The sequence below is a fragment of the Danio rerio genome, chromosome 20 (assembly GCF_052040795.2).
Source record: "Danio rerio strain M-AB ecotype USA chromosome 20, GRCz13ab, whole genome shotgun sequence".
NCBI lineage: Eukaryota > Metazoa > Chordata > Actinopteri > Cypriniformes > Danionidae > Danio > Danio rerio.
This window is the reverse complement of record NC_141040.1, coordinates 7,713,034-7,735,903: the sequence shown is the minus strand read 5'-3', so window position 1 is coordinate 7,735,903 and position 22,870 is coordinate 7,713,034. Positions and strand designations below refer to the sequence as shown.

General features: G+C 36.6%; 1 protein-coding gene across 5 annotated transcripts in view; it reads left to right on the top strand.

Annotated features, from left to right (window-relative positions):
• usp24 (ubiquitin specific peptidase 24) overlaps positions 1-22,870 on the top strand; it is a 150,281-nt gene that overhangs the window by 29,669 nt on the left and 97,742 nt on the right. For all 5 annotated transcript variants that reach the window (XR_015518055.1, XM_087297922.1, XM_087297921.1 and 2 more), the window contains exons 2-9: positions 5,322-5,490; positions 9,146-9,213; positions 9,330-9,473; positions 10,112-10,234; positions 13,379-13,414; positions 13,535-13,600; positions 21,908-21,973; positions 22,134-22,208. Coding sequence is in view for 4 of the 5 variants with exons in the window: in XM_087297922.1 (XP_087154048.1) it covers positions 5,322-5,490; positions 9,146-9,213; positions 9,330-9,473; positions 10,112-10,234; positions 13,379-13,414; positions 13,535-13,600; positions 21,908-21,973; positions 22,134-22,208 (747 nt within the window). In the remaining variant the exon portion in view is untranslated. The remainder of the gene's footprint in view (positions 1-5,321; positions 5,491-9,145; positions 9,214-9,329; positions 9,474-10,111; positions 10,235-13,378; positions 13,415-13,534; positions 13,601-21,907; positions 21,974-22,133; positions 22,209-22,870) is intronic.

Here is a 22,870-nt window from a genome sequence, read left to right as displayed (position 1 = left end):
CACTCAACTTCTGTCATTTCAGGCCATCCAGACAAGAAATGTTCAGTTAACACAACTTTTGCTCTGGTAACATATAATTTCTTAGTACTAATTTCCTTTTGTATTTTCTTGTTCACTCAACTTCTGTCATTTCAGTCCTGCAGACAAGAAATGTTCAGTTTGCACAACTTAAAAATATTTGTTGTGCTGCAGGTGCAGGTTTCCAGAAAACTACTAATGTTAAGTTGACTCAACTAGACATTTTTTGTTTCACTGACAAATTATTTTCAGTCAGTGTAGCTGATGTTTTCAAAAGTTGAGTAAACAAGAAAAAACAGAAGGAAATTAGTACTAAGATTTTTTTTGTTGAACTGGCTTAAAATTTTTTACAGTGTAGCTGCAATTTCTTGAAACAAGAAATGGAAGATGTCTTCAAATCTGCTGTATCTTCCAGTGGAAAGCGAGGGTGACATTTTCAATTTGACTTTTTGACCCATGATACGTCATTATGTTTGCTCAGATGGTTGAAATTCCTGTGTGAATATGCTTTGTCATCATTCAAAGCGCACAATGCAGTTTAGCCAAAGCCTGAAGCTTCTCAGAGTCAATAAAACATCTCTGTCACACAAACCGTTATTAGTTTGAGCTCATCTGAGTGTAAAACCTGCTTTATAATGGCTCTTTAATAAGTCAAAAGTGGCTAAAGTTTAGTCAGGTCAGAAGGAGCTCAATTTAAAGGGATTGTTTACATGAAAATGAAAAAAACAGAAGGAATTGCTGAGGCCATCCAGGAAATAAGTCCTTAGTGATTCCTAAGATTAGAACTACACAATATGGGAAAATAATTCTGTGATGCTTTTGAAATATCGAGTATATTTTGACCAAATGAAATAAATAGCTCTATTTGGAAAGTAATTCATAAAATTTGACTAATTAAGAGGATTTTGTTGGAGAGTTGATGTGCATAAAATATAATAAACCAATCACAAGCATTGATAAATACAGTAGAGCAAAGACTCAAATGAAATAAACCATAATTTATGGTTGTCTGAGAGTATTCTGGCACAAATTGAGTAATCCAATGTAAAATAACACCGTAAAGTGTATCTTCATTGTATGTGCACAAATCAAAATAATATTTCTTAAAGTTAAAAACATAATTTCTTATGCCTAAGTTATTTAAAGTGGCATGTAATGCTCATACTGTCACTTGCCTTAAACACATGCAGATGATTAACTCATTTAAACATGTATAGTTCAAATTTGCAATCACTCAACAAATCAAGTATGGCTTGAACTGTATTTCCTGTTTAATTAAAAATTTAAAATCCTTGTGTAATCCTTTATAGGGTTGTGTACCAAAACCTGGTGCTCTTATAGCACTGGTACCTTTGTAACCGGTATGTACCGATCCAATTCAGCATAGGAAATTCGGTGCCTAATTTCGGTGCCACTTGTGCTGAGACAAGGATGTAAGAAGCATCAAGGGGTGCATCAAAGGCACACATAGGTATGTGTTGTTTGTTCTTGTTGCTTAGGGAACAGACACACGCAACGCACGCAGTACAGCGCATTCAGTGAGCGATAGCGACTCTTCAGATCAACACAAATGATCACGTTCATCAAATTTGCTTAAACTAAGCGTTCTAAAATGTATTTTACAAGCAAGGATTCTGACACAGCAACGTGAAGCAGATACTGTTCAAAAGTTGTGTGTAGGGGCGTAAACATGTCAAACTTAATGACACATTTAAGAGCCCATAGATTCAACTTAAAGGCAGAGAAATGTCTCTGAAAGCTTGAAACATCATCTGGCACTTTCAATGAATACGTACATGGACACCAATGCTCCGATTTTAATATGATTAAGACAATACTCTGATTTAGAGTCTAGACTACCATGTAAACAGCAAATTTTTTTATTTATTTATTTTTTTTGATTACCTTAAAGGACCACAGACACCTGCATCTTTCCATTCAACGTGCGGTATCAAATTCCATTGAAAGAGCACACAAGTTCATATCTTATACTGCCTGTATATGTTTTCTTTTTTTAAATAGTTTAAAAGTGTTCGTAGCTACGGACCTTTTGTGAATCATCATGGACTACAATTTCAGCTACATCTAGGATAGCCCCTGTGGGTCAGTAAATGAAATTCAAATGTTCATTTTTGGTTGAACGATTAACCCTTGAACTAGAATCTGTCCGCAGGCATGCATGCACTTATAATCTCAGATCTAAAACTGCATTTCCTCTTTGTATCACTGCAGTTTGGGAACGCTTACAGACATCTGACATTCCCTTGAGGTACAAATATAGAGAAGGTGACTTTGCGCTTAGTCTTTCCAGACCTGATTGCACATTCACTTATTCCACTCACTCAAGGGCAAACATATGTCTTGTATACTAATATTCCCCTGGCAGAATCATTTCCTTTCCGCAGTCCATTCATTGCAGTGATTACTGCAGCGTGTGCTCATAATCACAAAACCACCATTGAAATATCTGGCTTTTAAGGTTGCTATATAATTGCAGCAAAACCAAACATAAATAGCCTCGAAAAATCCACTGGCAAGCTTTTCGTTTTTGCACTCCACCCAACAACAACAAATCTGTGCTGCTAGCCGCTGCTCTCACTTCTAGCCCTAGCGGTCCAGATTGCAGCATTAATTATGAATGTAAAACAGATGACGTAGAAAATACATTCAATTCAGTTTAAAATGGGATATGTGGAAGTCACGCAAGGTGTTGAAGGACATCAGTTAGTTTCCCGCTTTTGAAATAAAGAGAAGCTTATAGTTAGCTTGGCAAATTAGTCTGATATTTGTTTAATAGACATGGTTAACATATTAGGATGTGATTTGAGTGATTAATGGATTTTGAGTTGAGATTTGATTTCTGTAATTTCCTGTTAGTTGTTCAGTAGACATTTAGAAAGGATCTGTATGATGTTTATAGTTTAATATATTTCCCTAAATCTGACTCTTAAGATTTTGTCAGCGAATGTTCTTCAGATTGTCCAGTGCTCTTTAAAGGAATAGTCCACGCAAAAATAAATCATTAGCTATGTTTCCACCCAAAAATGCTAAATAAATGTATGCGCTAAACTGGACTATCGCATAAAACCTTTGCAAATAACCAATTAATGTGTCCAAGAGAACAAAACCATAACTTCCTGATAAAACTTCATTCCATTTTTGCTATCACATGATCTATTGACTCAAATCACATGACTTTTTTGATGCACATCATAGATATAGACATTAGATATATACATTAGACTGATTTCAGTGACGCTGCAGGGACAGACGAGTCTTCGCTGAGGCCAGCTCCAAGCCTCCATCGCTGAGACTGCAGCTTTGCACAAGACTTTTGGCCAGCGGAGAAATTAAAATGATCATGCCCAACTGAGTCTGGTTTCTCTCAAGGTTTTTTTTCTTCACTCTCCTATCGGTGAAGTTTTTTTTTTTCCCTCTCCGCTGTCGCCTCTGGCTTGCATGGTTCAGGATCGGTAGAGCTACGCATCGATGAATTTGCTCTTCAGTGTTTGGACTCTCAGTAATGACTAAACCACACTGAACTGAGCTAAACTTAACTGAACTTAAACACAAAAAACTAAACTACCCTGATCCAGTAACTATGACCATTTATGTGAAGCTGCTTTGACACAATCTACATTGTAAAAGCGCTATACAAATAAAGCTGAATTAAATTGAATTAAATTAGATGTCGCCTACCCTGTTGTTGTCTATTGGAAAGAATGCATCAATAAAGTCGCCATTTTAGTACAGGGTATCGCTCTTTTGAAATGAATGCGGGACCAAGCTGCAGTGGAGGACTCCACTGTCGGAGATATACACATATATCTATGATTGGGAGTTTTCCCAGAGGTCAGTATGCAATTTTTTTAAATTACGAAAATTATAATTTCACATCATTTTTCTCCATTGATAGATGAGTGACCGCACAGGCATTCCTGACAAAAAGCTTGTGTTTGTGTGTATAGAAATGTACTGTCCACCCTCCCTGTTAAATTTAATCTAATCCTTGTCCTCATACACACCTCCTCTCCTGCTTTCACTTTACACACTGATGGAGGGAGCGATTTGTTTGTGAATGAACCTCCCTTATAAACGACTCCTTCACTTAACCGACCAGCATCTTGACGTAGTAACACTGTCCTGACTAGTGCGATTGAGTGACATTTGTTCTGGAAGCTCTGTTCAAATGTGGTGGCGCTATTAATGCATGCTCAGGGTCCCTATGCGATATCTAGTGTATATATATCTATAAATGCACTTGCTGGAATTTATCTGGTAAATGCGTTTCCATCATTTTTATCAGAAAAAAAGTTCATCCTACTCAGTTGTGTGCATATTTTTTTGTGCTTTTTTAAAAATGTATGCACATATTAGTGTTTTCTTCCAGGGTTTTTTTATGCAATATTCCAAAATGCGCATAAAAAGTTGGTGGATGGAAATGAGCTACACTCATGTAGTTCCAAACTTTGTGCATTTCTTTGTTCTGTTGAACACAAAACAAGATGTGTCAGTTCAAACTGTCTGTTATAAACAGTATTGGAACATCCATTGTTTCTGCAGGGTTTCCGCGGGGTCTTAAAAATGTCTTAAAAAGCACAACATTTAAAAATCTAAATTTTAGGCCCTAAAAGACTTAAATTCACTGTTCTAGGTCTTAAATATTTTTGCACAGGTCTTATTTTTCTAAAGTCTATGTAGCGCTGCATCTAATATAATTTTTTTTTTTGTTGTTGTTGTTGTTGCTTGGTTTTCGTTGTGTTGTAGTTCTTTATTTCACTACTCCAAGTGTAATTTACGGTATTACAACTACAAATGAGACCAGCATGCAATAGCCATTCAGCTTTCTGTTATTGAACCCAGTGTGTGCGGTAAATGTGATGTCAGCACAGAGTTTGCACAGGCTCGTGTGACATGGTTTCGGCTGGCGGAGCACTGCGTTTGATTTGAGTTGAATATGAATCACTTTGAAGAGATTTTGTCTGAAACAGGTATATGACTGTACAGACACCTTTATTATCTGTCCATGCGTGATCATATGGAGAACCAGATGATCTGGTTCAGTATAGATCAACATTTGAGCGCTGTTGAGCACGTTCTTAAACAAGCTCAGCAGAAATGACTGTGATTGGTCATGAAGATCATCAGTTCACCGAACTCACCACCGTTTCCTGAGTGTAACAAATGAAACAGGGACACTGGAATATTTTAAATCCGCGATTTATCAGTGGATCGCTCATTTGTCAGCTTATTTTTTCAGCTAGATTTGCAGGTGTTTATATCTCTCTCTTTCTTTCTTATAGAGGAGTAACGATGAGAACGGGAACTGTTCTGGGAACAGTATGGAGTTCCCCACCACTAATCTGTATGAACTGGAGAGCAGAGTGTTCACTGATCACTGGTCCATCCCATACAAGAGAGAGGAATCACTCGGCAAGTGCCTCATCGCCTCCACCTGCCTGGCCAGACATGGTGAGTTTGATCTATTCACAGTCCATTAGTTGTTGGCGGTCCTTGAAATCCACACACCTTATTGATAATAAGACTAACAACAAAATGAAAATTCTCAAACGAAACCAACAATTCATTTCCAAAACTGAAACCAAAATCTAAGGAGCATGTGTGTTGCACTGCCCTTGTTATGCCCAGCAACAAACTACTTTCACATTCCAATAATATTGAAATAAATGGGATTTTATAAGGTATCAATTTCAGCATCTAGTGTGAAAGCCACTTTACACAGCACATTGACCAAGACTTAATGGAGATTGGAACCAGTGTGCTGAACAGAAGTGCAGAATAGCCTTTTTTTTGCTCATATTTTCAGATGTTTATTTGGATAAGAGCAAAAAGTGCAAGTTTCGGCTTGTAATCTTCAGCCACTAAATATTTGTTGCATCTCCAAGCAATAGTCAATTAAAGGGCCATGAAACACCCCTAGGGTGTTTTTACACCTCTAGTTTGGAAATAGTCTGGAAAGTGGGTGTGTCTAGCTCTGTTTTGGTGGGAGTGTCGGGGGAGGGAAAGAGGCAAGGATTTGAATAAAAATGGGAGTTTTCATCTGGGCATGCACTGATTTTTTTTATTTTGATTTGACTTATTTGATACCGCATGTCGTATGAGGGAAAAAAAAAAACCCTCTGTATTTCTCGGTAACTCAGTTGCACTCGGTAGGTCAGAAAGCCGTGTGTATTAGAGATGCGCGGATGGGCTATTATTTCATCCGCAACTGCATGACAAAATTCATCATCCGTCCGCCATCCATCCGCAGTAACATTTTTGATCAATTTTTAAAACCGCACCCGCCCGCCATCTGCTGATTGGGCTCTTAATTTGAATGGCTTATTCCTTTTTATTATTAAATTAATGTTTATTTATTGATCATTATAGAACAGAGAATGACTTTAATGTAGACATGCAGTTAATCCAAACATGCAAGTCATTAATTGACGACGCTTTGAAGTGACGCTAAAGATACGAGGACGTGTCTTTTCACTTGATTCGATTCCTCGGTCCTTGAGTCTTTTCCTTGCGTCCTTCCCTCGTATCCCGGTGGGGTGGAAACACGAGGAAAGAAAGCAATGAAAGGAAACGAGGATGCACAAATAAGAAATGAGAAGCACCCGAGCTCTCAGAATATCAGCAGTGAACTCCGTCTCCAATCGGCGCACAGGGACAAAAGTAAATAAATAGCCTAAATTAAACGCACAGTACTATACAACTTTTTTTATTGTAGCCTAATAGAAAACGCATTGACACATCATTTCAACATGCTGCTATTTAGCCTACTACTAAATGCCTATTTTACTTTATTTTTTAGTAAATAGATAGAATAATAAGTCATTTACATTATAGCCTAATAATGTTTACATTTGTAGTTGCCCATAGCAACCCCAAAAACGTAGCCTACCTGCTTGCCTTGCACATCTAATTAATGGGCACAGTTTTTCGACTATTTTTTTATTTATTATTTTTAATTTTTTTGCTGTGGATGTTATCGAGTTTGTAGAAATCGGAAACAACACAGTTCTGCGACACGGATGAACCTTTATTTATATCTCTATCAGACAATACCTATTTTATATGCCAAAAGAAACAATAGGCTGTAAAAAAATATTAACATAAATATCTTAATGTAGGCATAGGCTATAGTCGCATGCTTTGGCAAACTGTTGAAATTTTTTTTAATAAAAACGTCATATCGTGCCTAAGCCTTATAGGCTCAGTCACCCCCACAATTAGAAATTAAATTAGAAAAATAGATTTGCCATCCCTCTTTGAGCGAACATAAAGTCTGACCAGGCTAAGTGCATTTATGACAGTGTCAGGATTCAGACGGGAGCGCCTGCATAGCCAATATAATGCGCCCTGCTGCACTGAAGGAGCGCTCGCTCGCAGCACTTGTTGCTGAAATGCATATAATTCTCTTAGAAAGGTGCTGCAGTCGTGGGAATGACTGGCCTTATTTCTCCCTAAAGGAAAGTAGATTTTCCTCTGCTGATCCGTCTATACGGAAGTTTGTAGAGGAATACTTCTGTACTTCATCCAGAATTAATGTATCCGATTCCTCCTCCCATTCTGTGAAGTCAGTCCTAGGCTTTTTCGTTGGTGCGCCAGCTATGCCTATAAAAACAGTACAACCGCCCGCCACCCGCCCGAATTTAATTAAAATATTATTTTTTCGTAACGCCATCCGCCCGATGAGTCCGCGGCTATAACCTCCAACCGCGCATCTCTACTGTGTATGTGTGTGTGTAGACTATTCTGTCACAAAATGCGGTGAAAATTAAACATGACGGTCGATAATAGTTTGTTTATTGCAGTGTTTACATGTTTACACACTGAGAGCAGCATTTACAGCAGATCTTTCAGTCTATAATATTGTAGTGATATTAACGTACTGTAAACTGAGTAACTTGGAAATCATTTTGTCTAAGGTCTGTCTTTAAAAACTGAAAGAGTACTGCTGACAATACGAGCTAACTTTGCCATCTAAATAAACAAACAAAGACCCCTGATTGCTTACTTACCAAATCTGTAGAGACAGGACAATCAACACAAACTGGAGCAGCGTCTTTTTTTAAAAGGAGACAAGTAGCAAGGCGGGATTTCACTATTTCCAGATGCGAAAAGCTCTCGGGTAAAAAAAAAATTCTATACAAACGTTTTTCTGTTGCATGTTGCGTGCATTGTAGTCCACACATGAGTCTAGCTGTGATCTCATAGCGGGAAATTAAAAACAAAACCTTCGTTCAGCACATTTAAAAATGCAACACTGACGACTCATATCTCCAAACAGTTCTTGTTCTTCCACTACACTTGTTTTGGCAACACAACGTGGCGTCTCTCATCCGTCTGAACACTGTTTCAGGTCTTTGAAGCTATCATGCATATTAATGAAGTTGCACCTCATACACAATTGAGCGCGCTGATTGGTTTGAACCAAGTCTTACTCATGAATTAATGCAGCACACCCAGAGACGTCACAAAGTACTCCCAGTTGCAGACAACCAGTCTACACGCTGAAATACACGCAAGGATCTAATTGGCGTGACGCAGCTTCAAAAATTTGTTTCAAACCGGAAGAACGAATTTGCTCAAATAGCGCAAAAACAACCAATTTTCACTTTTTTTTGTGTAATATTTGTGTCCTTATAGTGTTTTTAGCAGCGTGGGACACATATATGACTGTCACCAGCTCAAAAAAAAAAGTGTTTTGGTGTTTCGTGACCCTTTAAGCATGATTGTTACTAGTGTGCATTGTGTTGAAGCGCATAACATATGCCTTGCATGTAAAATGTACAGCAGGCATGAGGGGAAATTAAATCTTAAATTATTTAATTTAATGAAATTAATGATTCTTTTTACAACTTAACTAGCCTTTTATTTTACAGGAAAAAAAATTTCTTGGGTTTGCTTGGGCTTTTGGTCTCATTTTCACATATTGTCATGCCAGTGACACTGAGCCACTGATTAAAGTCTCACATTATTCAAGTTATCGATTCATTTATTAATAGGTGGGTTCAGTTGGTGAAAATTCTGGAAACTAAGATCACTAATCTGTATGTACATGTCTGGATGTTTGGTTCTAATCCCAAATCTCTTCTTTATCACTCTTTCCCTGTAGGCCTGGCCGATGCGGACGAGAATTGCAAAAGGTTCATTGACCGCTGCATGCCTGAGGCCTTCAAAAAGGTTTGTGTGTTTTTAATAGACATGAAGAACAGCGCTACAGGCTGTTGTGTGAGAAATTGTTTTTGAACGGCTGTATGTGATGAGATGAATAATTTAGATGTTAAATGGTGTTGTAGCTGCTGACATCTAGTGCGGTGCACAAGTGGGGAACGGAGATTCATGAGGGAATCTACAACATGCTGATGCTGCTGGTGGATCTGGTCGCAGAGAGAGTCAAACAAGACCCCATACCCATTGGCCTTATGGGAGTTCTTACTATGGTACATGCAACCACCTGCTCTTATGTATGGGGAAAAATAGTGCATTAAGAGACAGCTTGAAAATTCTTAGTGACTTTGCATTTACAATTTATAGTTGTGTGTTTGAGGAAAAAAAAAACATTTAGTTTTGTTCTATAAACTACAGAAGATGTCTTTTTCTAATTTTAAAATAAAGATGTAGTAATTTTCACTGTTTTTTTTGGCATAACATAATGAAAAGGTGCCATGTTTTCAGACACGTTTATTAATATTTTACTATCAATGTTTCCTATTTACACTGAAATATTTTCATATGGAATGTCGACTGATTTTTGTCCAATTCATATTTTTTTTTTTAATTAACCCTAAATTAGACAAAAAAAAACATATAGTAACTTTAATGATATTGTATGTTACATAAAAGTCCTGTAATGACCCTCCAGTAACTCCCTAGGGTTTTTTCTATTAATATTTCAAAGAGTGCCCTATAAAAGTTTAAATAAATATTTACATTTTTCTTATACCTAATGAATACAGCCATAGTTCCATTGTTTAAACTAACTATTATGTTTATTGTATTGTATTGTATTGTATTATATTGTATTGTATTGTATTGTATTGTATTGTATTGACACATTACTATATTGTTGTATTGACAGGCTTTTAACCCAGATAATGAGTATCACTTTAAGAACCGGATGAAGGCATGTCAGAGGAACTGGGCGGAAGTGTTTGGAGAGGACAGCATGTTTGCAGTGTCTCCCAGCTCCAGCTACCAGAAGGTAATGTGAATGTACATGTGTGGGTGCGGACGTGTGCTTCTGGCTGTAAGCTTCACTTGACAGTCCTAGCTAAAGGACAGAAAAACTGGTTCTGTAGATTCCAGGATGTGTGTTTTCAGGAAAACAGTTGCATAGTTTCTTTTTCCACAAGGGCCTTTAGACGTGTGCACATTTTTGTACATTTTTGTTTTCAACCATATACTGTCTTTCAGTATAAGAAGCTGTTAATTGCACAGTATTAAAGATTAATTCATGATTATGTAAATTAACTTTACACTAGAAAACAAGTTATTATTCTAAGTGTATTCTCCAAGGCACTTTTTACACCTGGCATTCAGATGTGTTTGATTGATTGTATCACAAGTTGGCTTGGGAGACACATTCCTGTTTAAATCTAACATTATTATCGCAATTGTCCAGTTTCTTCCACTTTCTTTCATTGGCAGGTCTATTGGTGGCTTCTAAGGGTGTAACGATGCGCATATTTGTATTGAACCGTTCCGTACGAGACTTTCGGTTCGGTATGCATTACAAACCGTACGATTCAGACTAATATCTAAAAAGATAAAAGAGAATAAGTGTACAAAACAGAATGTTTTCAGTGCAACAACGCACAACACGGCATCCCAAATGACGTGACAGGCAACATGCTGCCTTCTCTGCCCACCTCCATACATTTCTCCAGTCAGACACACGCTGCACTTGCTTGCAAAATGGCTATAATGTTAATGTAATCCTCCTCTAATCAACAGCAGGTCTGGCTTTGGAAACACTTTGGTTTTGGTACATTTATAGCTGGGGATATGAGACAAAGCTCGAAATTGCGATCGTTTTGGTCACATATGCGAAATCAAAATATATTTGTTAGTGCATAAAATTGATATCAGTTTTCACGGCAAAATGCTCACCACATGCATGGAATTAGGATGCATTCACGCATTAAGCATCTTTGCACCTAAAAACATCAAACGCAGCGCTCAGGAATGGTTTAAAACAGTTGACTTGTCAACTTGCGATAAACAAAGCCAGTAATGCTTGCCCTGCCTTCAAGCTCTTTTTATTGGCCCACTTCACTAAAACAGAATGCAATTGGGTAATATCAGCCATCAATCACTCAGTTCCAATGACAGGGAGCTACAGCCGCGAAAACGTAAAGGTCTGCATACGAGAAAATGAAAACAACACTGACAGATTTAGTTTTAGAAACCACCTAAAGGCACATCTGATTAGTGATCATTTAATCAATGTCAATCCAGCATTTAGACTTTTCGAAGTGTGGATAAAAGACTTCTAGTGGTTAAAGTCTGCTATGAAAATGACGAAAGCATTCACCGTAAAGCCGATAGGACGAAGTTTTCAGGTAACAGTGTTTGCCACTGGGTCTACACATTTTAAGCACGAGATGTGCTAACATTATTTAATCCTACATTTAATCATCACTATGCTGTCAATCTTGTGACTGACACCTTGTTCACCATCGCTAAAGAGCATGCATTCACTGAGATTAAACTAATATTGCAGCTCATGGAAAGACCGTTAGTGCTATTAGGATGACGTATGCTAATAATAAGTAATATGTAAATATCATCTGTGCAATATCAGACACCACCCGTGAGAACACAGGACAGTTATTGTTAACTAATAATAGGGCCGGTAAATTAAAATTAGAGAAAAATTTAAACTAGAGAAATCCTCTGGCTTTTTTCTGTTTTTGCTGTATCAAAAACTAACCGAACCGTGACACCACTGTGTCGTATTGAGTCGAACCATGATTTTTGTAAACCGTTACACCCCTAGCGGCTACATAATTTTTTTTTTCTTAATTGTTGTCTAATATTGTGAAATATGCTTGCAAAATTTACAAATGAATTCAAAAAGAAATGATGCAAAATAGCAGCAGCAGCTCAATTTGTTTCTCTGATTACCGCAATATGGGTTTGTGTTCGAATCAGGATGGGCAAGCAAGGCTTTCAGTTTGACTTTAAATTTATTAAATTTAACACAAGCTGGTCAACAGTGCTCTCCTTATACACTTTGTTCGGCAACAAAACTTCCTTATGCGGCACAAGCCATTGAAACGAATGGGTTTTCTAGCACAGCACTTTCCGTGTTTAAATAGAACATGGTAGAAATGAGTAGAATGAAACTAAAGAGAAAGAAATGTTTAATGTAATTGTTGTTTCATGATATGAAATTTAATCTTAAGCTTTGCAAGCAATTTTGCCTTAACTCTGGTGTAATGTAGTGAAGGGATTTAGGTGTAATGTAGTGAAGGGATGTCGAAACTTAAACAATTCAAGGCAAGAAGAATCACTTATGGGTGACGCAGTGGCGCAGTAGGTAGTGCTGTCACCTCACAGCAAGAAGGTTGCTGGTTCAAGCCTCGGCTGGGTTAGTTGGCGTTTCTGTGTGGAGTTTGCATGTTCTCCCTGGGTTCACGTGGGTTTCCTCAAGGGTGTTCCGGTTTCTCCCACAGTCCAAAGACATGCGGTACAGGTGAATTTGGTTGGCTAAATTTTCCGTAGTGTATTAGTGTGAATGAGTGTGTATAGATGTTTCCCAGCAATGGATTGCAGCTAAAAGGGCATCCTCTGCATAAAACATATGCTGGATAAGTTGGCGGTTCATTCCGCTGTGGCGACCCCAGATTAATAAAGGGACTAAGCCGAAAAAAAATAAATAATTGAATGAAGAATCACTTAGGGGCCGGCTGTAATTTTGCTACATTTCCTAAATTAATTGATTATCAGACATATTTGCCCGAGCAAATCACTCAATCTTGACTGACACTTACTGTGATGATGGTACTAAATGCTGCTTTGTTTACATTTTGTCTGGGCGCGTAATTCAGTTTCCATTTGCAGGAGGAAAACAGACTTCTGCCCCTGCAGGTCTCATTTATTCGTTTTTTTTTTTTTTTTTTTTTTTCACGGGCAGCTTTTTTGATTCAGATGTGAAACAATGAGGCTACAACATAGTTTGGTTTCGTTGGTGCTAGTTGTTTGGTGTTCAGCTTGGTTTTGCATTCCAGTAAACAGGCATAAGATAAACAAAATTATTATATCTAGCAAACAAGCAGCTTGCATAAATGAAGAACAAATTATTTCAATATGAAATCAAACTTCTTTGTTCTTTTTGTACCAGGAACCTCACGGCTGGCTAGTGGACTTGGTGAATCGGGTAAGAAATTCAATCAAACACTGCAGGAGAAAATTATGTTATATCATGTTACCTCACATTAGACATCTGACAAGTCTATGCGGTTCAATAACTGAATATGACTCTTGTTTCTATCTGTAGTTTGGAGAAATGGGAGGCTTCACAGCAATTCAATGCAAGCTCAACCAGGAAGAGATTGAGATCGGGGTAAGAGAGTGCATTCTGGACATATTTAAATGTTACTGATTAAAAATTGAACCTTTTTTTTAATTGATTATTAGAATTTTTTTATTAATGCTTTTTTTTTTACACACTTTAGGCTCTTTCATTTCCAAATGAAATAAAAATTTCCAAAAAGCGAGAAAAATGTCCACTTTCAGAGGGTGTTTAGAGATTTTTGTATCTGAAGTCTTCAAATATTAATTTTCTAATTAACTGCAGTGAATTATTCAGTGTGTAAAGCATAATCTACTGTAAGCATTGTACCAAACGATTCAATACGTACAGTTGAAGTCAGAATTATTAGCCATCCAAATTATTAACCCCCCTGTTTATTTTTTCCCCCAATTTCTGTTTAACGGAGAGGATTATTTTCAACCCATTTCTTAACATAATAATTTTAATAACTCATTTCTAATAACTGAGTTATTTTGTCTTTGCAATGATGACGTTTTTTATATTTTTTAAGACACTTCTATACAGTTTAAAGTGACATTTAAAGGCTTAACTAGGTTAACAAGGTTAACTAGGCAGGTTAGGGTAATTAGGCAAGTTATTGTATAAAGATGGTTTGTTCTGTGGACTTTAGAAAAAAATATAGCCTAAAGAGGCCAATAATTTTGACCTTAAAATGGCTTTTAAAAAAATTAAAAACTACTTTTATTCTAGCAGAAATAAAATAAAAAAGACTTTCTCTAGAGGAAAAAATATTATCAGACATACTGTGAAAATTTCTTTGCTCTGTTAAACATCATTTGGAAAATATTTAAAAAAGCCAGATAAAATGAATAAATAAAGCGGGGCTAATAATTCTGACTTCAACTGTATATATGTATGACAAATATTCCATTGCAGACTAGGTTAGTGGGTGTTTCAGCAGTAAAAATGACTCTTGAAAACGTATGAGTGCTAGGGTTCCTAAAATACAAACAATTGGTGCTTTAATACATTGTGGGGAACACATGAAAGTGATCAAGTGTATGGTCCTCTACAAAAGTTCAAAAACGTGTTTCTTATAGACCATTTTAAGGGATATAAACAAAAACAATGGTCCCAGCGTATTTCCTGTTCTATATTCCTAATTTCTCTAGCTTCCGAGAATCCAAAAAGAGTCACATATTGATAAATTATGTTATGATACCTGTTTTGACATTAAGTTATGATTGAATTGCCCTGAATAGCCGATGATGTGTACATGGGGCATACAGCATGAAGCTAGTTTGCTTCGACTAAGAGTCTACTGTGCTTTGATTGGCCAGATGATCGGCCCAGTCTGTTGAAATTATTTGTCCACTTGCATCATGTGTTGGAAAACAAACAGCCATTACCATATCTGAAAATCAATCTCCAGATGTTTCCTCATCCCACGTAAACACAGATATGAAGAGATTAAGTCTGTTTTACTAGATCGATTCGAGCGTGAGTCTTTATCCTTTATAAATCCACTACACAAAGCAAAATCTTCCAGGACTCCTTTTAAAACTGCGCTGTTTGAGGGTCAAATCAGACGTTATAGAGCCAGTGGAGACCATACCCTGACATTACTCTAATTTTTTACATGTATACATCAATTTGTGCAGGATGAAATGCTAAAAATGTGTTTTAAGGACATACATTTTTTGATAAATAGGGCTGAGAAATATGACAATATAGTAGTCAACATTTGAAGTGGATCAAAAAAAATTTGTTAAAATTGTCCTAAGTCAAGAATGGGTTTTATAATATTAGGACAACATTGATGAAATGTTTTGATCTACACGTTACCTACTGCAGTGTTCTCCAACCCTGTTCCTGGAGGTACACTAACAATGCCTATTTTGGATGTCTCCCTTATCTGACCCATTGATTTCAGGTTTTGGAGTCTCTTCTAATGTTCTGATGAGTTAAGGTGTGTTTGATTAGGAAGAGGTTGAAAATGTGTACTGTTGGTGTGCCTTCAGAAACAGGGTTGGGAAACACTGGTCTATCGAATACACACTTGCTGGCCACTTTATTAGGTACATCTTACTTGTACACAGCTGGACCCCATTTTGGCTTTATAACTGCCTTATCTTTAATATCTGTAATGTAGATTCAACAAGGTACTGGAGATTTTGATCCATGTTGACATGATGGTATCACACAGTTGCTGCTGATTTGTTGGCTGCACATCCATATGATGCAAATCTCCCGTTTTACCACATCCCAAGGTTGCTTTTTTGCATCAGTTGAATGTGGAGGCCATTTGAGTACCTTAAACTCATTGTCATGTTCAAGAAACCAGTCTGAGAGGATTTGCACTTTATGACAAGGTACTTTATCCTGCTGGAAGTAGCCATCAGAAGATAAGTACACTGTGGTCATAAAAGGATGGACATGGTCAGCAACAATACTCAAGTAGGCCGTGGCATTGACACAATACTCAATTGGTACTAATGGGCCCAAAGTGTGCCAAGAAAATATCCCCCACACCATTACACCACCACCACCCGCCTGAACCATGATACAAGGCAGGATGGATCCATGCTTTCATGTTGTTGACGCCAAATTCTGACCCTACCATTCAAATGTCGCAGCAGAAATCGAGACTCATCAGATTTTTCCAGTCTTCTATTTCCCAATTTGGCTGAGTTTGTGCAAATTTTAGTTTTCTGTTCTTAGCTGACAAGAGTGGCACCTGGTGTGGTCTTCTGCTGCTGTAGCCCATCTGCCTTAAGGTTCGTCTGGCCATCTCCAGTATGGCCATTCTCCTCAGACCTCTGGCATCAACAAGGCATTTTTGCCTGCAGAAGTGCCGCTTACAAGATCTTTTCTGTTTTTCGGACCATTCTCTGTAAACAATAAAAAGGGTTGTGTGTGAAAATCCCAGTAGGTCAGCAGTCTCTGAAATACTCAGAACAGCCCGTCTGGCACCAACAACCATTCCACATTCAAAGACTCTTAAATCACCTTTCTTCTCCATTCTGATGCTTGGTTTGAACTGCAGCAGACCATCTTGACCATGTCTACATGTCTAAATGCAATTGAGTTGCAGCCCTGTGATTGGTTGTTTAGAAATTTGCGTTAACAAGCAAAGTTGGACAGGTGTACCTAATAAAGTGGCCGGTTAATGTAAAACATATGGACGAAGTATCATTTCATATGATGCTCCGTTGTTTATGTCAAAATACATTGTTTATGATAAAAAAAATGTTCATTATGTATGATGGCGCTATATTACACACGATTACAGGGATGCAGACAGAAATGTGAAAAACAGCGCTGTGAGAAAGTTGTATTCTTGAAAATACAATGTTTACATTTAGCATTTTATTTGGTGATGTTCATTTTATTTTTGTGTTGGACCTGTAATCATTATCATCATTTTACAGTATTTGTTTTATATTTTTACATACTTAATCAAATATTTGTGCGAAATATGATTGCATACAAATGAGCATGTGATCAGTGCATGTATTAGTAATTATTAATTGATTGTATTTACAGAAAAGCCACTATATTGTGTTATATATTGTTATCAGGAAAGGAGATGACTTGTATTATGATATAAGATTTCTGTCATATCGCCCAGCTGTAATATTTATTATACACACTGTCAAAATAACACCAGAAAAAGCTCTTTAAAAATGAGAAATATTTTGGTTGCACATGCTTTAAGATGGAATATCCCAGTTATTAGCAAAACTTGGTTATCTTTGGAATGAGCAATACTGTGGAGTAAAAACAAATAAATAAATGAAGAATTGGAAGAGGGAGAGGCATAGTGAGAGAGAGTTGAATGAGGGCAGAGTCTATTATAGCGTGTGCTAAAGAGCTCAGCTCATGTTCATCACCAACACCGAGAGCTTCCTACACACAGCAGACAGTGAGAAGGAGATGAGAGGGAACATGAGATGCTGCATTTCTGTAGACAGAAAAAAAGAGAGCATCAAGGCCAGTTATTGAGATGTGAACTAATAGAATTGCTTTTGGACACTGTTTCTCCTCGGGCCTTTTGAGGTAATGCAATTGTCGAGGAAAAAAAAAGACATTACAATGTGAGGAAGTGGAATAATGTCTGAAAAAATGTCAAACTGAGGGACGGGTAGACAGAGATGGTTGGGATGGGTAGGATGATGGACTAGTTATAACTCAAATGAATTTGACTGATCAATCAATGAATCATTCAGTCAGTAAGATTTACATTTACACCAATAAAACTGTTAAGACAAAATAATAAACTAAATTAGATAAAATTATTTAGAGTCACACACATTTGTTTTGTTGGCTTTTGTTTTTTGTCATTTGTTTTGTTTTAATGACTTTTGTTTTGTTTTGTTGGCTTTGGTTGGCTTTTGTTTTATTAGTTTTTATGTTTTTGGTATTTGTTTATTTTTTGTTGGCTTTTGTTTTGTTTTGTTTGCTTTTGTTTTGTTATGTTGGCTTTTGTTTTGTTGGCTTTTGTTGGAGTTTGTTTTGTTAGCCTTTGTTTTGTTTTCTTGACTTGTTCTGTTGGCTTTAGTTTTGCTGGCATTTTTTGGTTTTTGTTTTGTTTGCTTTTGTTTTGTTATGTTGGCTTTTGTTGGAGTTTGTTTTGTTAGCCTTTGTTTTGTTTTGTTGACTTGTTTTATTGGCTTTTGTTTTGTTGGCTTTAGTTTTGCTGGCATTTTTTGGTTTTTGTTTTGTTTGCTTTTGTTTTGTTTTGTTGGCTTTTGTTTTGTTTAGTTGGTGTTATGTTGGCTTTTGTTTTGTCTTGTTGGTTTTACTTATGTTTTGTTTGCTTTAGTTTTGTTTTGTCTGCTTTTGTTGGTTTTTGTTTGGTTGGCATTTGTTTTTAGTTGGCTTTTGTTTTTGTTATTGCTTGTCTTTAGTTTTTGTTCAGCTTTTTTTCAAAGTTTTTTACCATCAGGGCTGCATTTTTGCTTTTGTTTTTTGTTTGGCTTGGCTTTTGTTTGGTTTCCTTGCTTTTCATTTTCTTTTGTTTTGTTTTGTTTCATTTGATTTTATTTTTTGTCGTTTTGTTTCATTTAGTTTTTGCTTCAAAATTTTGTACCATCAGGGTTAGATTTTGTTATTTTAAATAGACATTTTTAAATGTTAATAGATATAATTATATATGATTGAAAATGATGTTTTTTTTTTTTTTTTTTGTTTTTGCTCTATATTTACATATCATCCATTCTAAATAGTATTCAAAAATAGAAATTGCATGACCCAAAAATGTTTGCAGCAAACATTTTTGGTAGAAATTCAAAATGAAAACTTGTGTATACTCTAACCCATAATATTGCCCACTAAACATTTGGAAAAGTATGAGTACTAAGTACAAGTACCAAAGAGCTGCTTTATTAATAATATTTAATTGTTGTTTTTTTAGATAGTCAGACAGAAAAATTGATGTGACAAATGTTTGATGACTCCATTATTATTATTATTAGCAGAGGGAGGTGCCAGCTCCCACTTTAGTGCGAGTGTGTAAATGCTCCCCCTTGTCTTGGATCTGTGAAGCTGCCTTGTTTTTGGTTCCGCCTGCTTGTCTTTTGAAGGTGGGCATTAGCATGATCTGCGTGCCAGGGCTGAGAGATAGAGCTGGCGACAGGGAAAAGATGCTTTGATTTGGGATTTGCATATAAATGGCCTCAACACAGGAACAGGAAGTTGGAGGCGAAAGGGAAAGTCTTTTCAGGGACTCGCACGACCTGCTGTGGCCACGTAAAGGAAACTCCGCTGGTCCGATGCCAGCTAGGCTTAAAACTCAGACATGAAGGGAAGCCCTGCTACTGTAGCCATTTAATCTGTAATGATGGTAAGAGTCAATTGAAAGCAAAAAACAAGAGCAGGACTCAGTTTGCTCTCATTCGCTGACTTAAATGATTCATTCACTCTCTCCAATGGACGACAAGTCATTTGATGAAACAGAGAAGTGATTCATTGGTGATGTTTCTCTGTTGGCATTTAAGGATATGTACGCCAGGAGAGAGATGTTGTGTAAAAGTCCCTTGTGCGTCTGAAATCACATCCTGACTGATTAGGTGCTATATTTTGACTGTTAAAAAGTTTGTTTTGTATAAATATGGGTAGGTTGATTAAAAAAGGATGCATGATTAAGCTTTTTATGTAGCATTATTATATTCGTTTTATGGGCCTATAATCATTAATTTTTTTAAAAAGTGTTTTATATTTATTTAATATTTAGTTTCTATTAGGGATATCCCTGTCAGGTTTTTTTGCCCTCGAGTCTAAGTCATTTTATTTTCAGTATCTACCGATACTGAAACCTGATTCGATACTTCCATAATACATAAAAAAGAATAAAGATGATCGAAGAAGCAAATCCAGGGTGTTCCTTATGATTTATTTATTTCACCTGATTTTAACATTTATCAACTCTGTTCACAAACAAATCTGTGAGGTAGTTTGAACAATCAAGTAATAAATAACATCAATTCGTCTCTGTAAATGTAAAAAAAAATCTAATATAAAAACATATAGCATCTCAACTTTAAATACCTGGCAGGCAATCCCAAGTTTACATATGTCACAGTTACTGTACATATCTCACATACTCGCTCTTTCCGCTTCAAGCTGCTTCTGTGTTCTACTTTGCTAGCATTTAACCAATAGTGTAATAGAAATTAATAACAATTAATTACTTCGCACAACCATTAATGTTATAAAATAATGACTATATATATATATATATATATATATATATATATATATATATATATATATATATATATATATATATATATAACGCAAAATGCGGAAGTTTTTTCTTACCATTTGGCATGTGTTATTACATTCCATAACACTCTCAACAGTCCTTACTCCTTATTTACGTTTAATACCCCAGTTTGTCACGGTGGCATGAATGAAATGTTCATGAGTTAAAGTGAAACTGCCGAACTGCAGTTAAAGTCAGGCATCCTGCTAATTTGATTCAGAAGGGCACTTTTTTGCCAGACGGCTTACCGGTCAGGTAAACGTTCGCGCAAAAATATCAAGGTGAAAGTCATCATAGCTTGCGTAGAATAGACCTTACTTCCAACCCAACTTTGAAAATAGATTAAGGTCGATATATATATATATATATATATATATTTTTTTTTTTATCGCACAATAAGAGTCTCGTGTTAACACAGCACATTAATGCCGATAACAACCCACCACTACATATATATTCAAGTCCTGATCGGGAAGTAACGTCTGATTCAGTTCGAGTCTGAAACTGTGATTGGGCCCGATTTTCGATCATGTGGAGCTGGACATCCCTAGTTTTGACATTATTAATCAAACATTTGCCTACAAGATATCACTTAATAAAATAAATAAATAAAAAATGGAAGCCCTTTATTTAAAGGTGAATATGTAATTAGAATTAGAACCCATGTTCTAACCCTAACTATATAGTAAGTGTATGTAATTAATGTTATTCAGTAGTTAAATTAACAGTCGCAACAAGTTTAACTGTAAGGAGTAAGGACACCTTTAAATAAAGTATAACCAAAAAATCGCCTATAGGGATGAGTACTTTTTTGAGTCCCTTCAATGTTGTCTATATTTACAGTTAAGCCTAAAATTTTTCATACCCCTCGTGAATTCTGTCTCAAAGTTAATTTTCAATGTAAAAGAAGCTGAGAAATATTTTTTTTCCACAATTATGCCTCTTGTACACCGTCCTATTATTATTTTTAGGGAAAAGACTGTATGATTTCTGGTCAAAAAAAAAACTTGCTGGTTGAATAAAAGTAACTTTAAGTCAGAATTTGTCAGGGGTATGAATAATTTTGGGTTTGACTGTATATAAAATATAAATTTGTTGAATTTGCAAAAAGATCTTGTTTTCTCTCGATGACATTGATATCATCTAGTTTTTGTTTTTGTCATATTACATTATATTTTGCCCTAGGACGATCCACAATGTTGCCGTTATCACATGACCTACCAGTGTCAGTTGCATCCATTTAATTGCATTCACAAAACCTCTCTTGTGTCCTCATTGGATAGTAAAGTGTCAATTGGATGCAGTTTGACTCCTTCAAGCATTTTTGCAAGCTTCGCTGATATAGATACTCACATGTACATGCATATAACTCAAAATGTAGTACAAAAATAAGTCTTTATCCTTTAACTTGTAAACAACATTATTTTGTGCAAGGATTTAACATAGTAATTCATATCAAAGCAAGAAAAGTGTGTACTCCTGGCACTAAATCATAACAGTATATCCTTTAATATTTTCCTCAAACACTCTCTATAAGTTTGTTTTGTCATTTGTTTTATGCCAGCATTCTGAATAAATTAATCGCATTTGTATGTTGTTGTTTTTTTCAGTGTGTATCCGCTCTGGTTCAGCCACTCGGTGTGTGTGCAGAATACCTCAACTCAAGCCTGGTGCAGGTGAGTGTTACAACCAATGATCTCTTCTTACTTATTTACATGGATACCTGGAATTCTTGAATTGTTAGATGTTTTGTAATAAGTCAAAGAAAATATGTTTCTAAACTAGTCTCACCTTCAGCTTGATGCTTTATGGATTCATTTGTGTTGAATTTTTTAGCCCATGCTGGACCCAGTCATCCATAAGATGATAACATATGTGCAGAACCTGGAGGAGAAAGACCTGAAAGACAAGGTAAGCCACCTAAATATAGTTAATGCTGTGCAATGAATCACATGTGATTGTTGTGCACAAACAACAGTAAAACCTGTTCTGTAATCATTTACCACACTGAGCCATAGTTCACTGCTAAGCTACCTAAAATATTTCATGAGATATTACCATGCCATATTCAAATCATTCTTCAGTAAACTGCGTCCCCTTATAGCTGGGGTCACCAATCTCATTCCTGGAGGTCTGGTGCCCTGCAGGGTTTAGCTCCACCTGCCTGGGTGATCAGGGGACTGTACCAAAAAGCTGAGGTTCGGGTTGGGGTTGGTGGCGGTGGTTTGCTGAGGTCCGGGTAGGGGTTGATGGCAGTGGTTTGCTAACTGAAAGGGGGGACCATTTGAAAAAAAGGAGGCGTGGTACCAAACCACACCCTTAAACACCCCCCCTCCCTGTCTCTTCAAATATGTAGCGCAACAACCCCCCCACCCCCCATTGTTTTGACCAGTCCGGCCCACTTGAGAACAGATTTTACTCCATGTAGCCCCTGAGCTAAAATGAGTTTGACACCTTTGGTCTTATGTATTGCCGTCATGGCAAAGATAAAGTAAATCAGTTATTAGAAATTAGTTATTAAACTATGATGCTTAGAAATGTGTTCAAATTCAACAGATGGGGCTAATAATTCA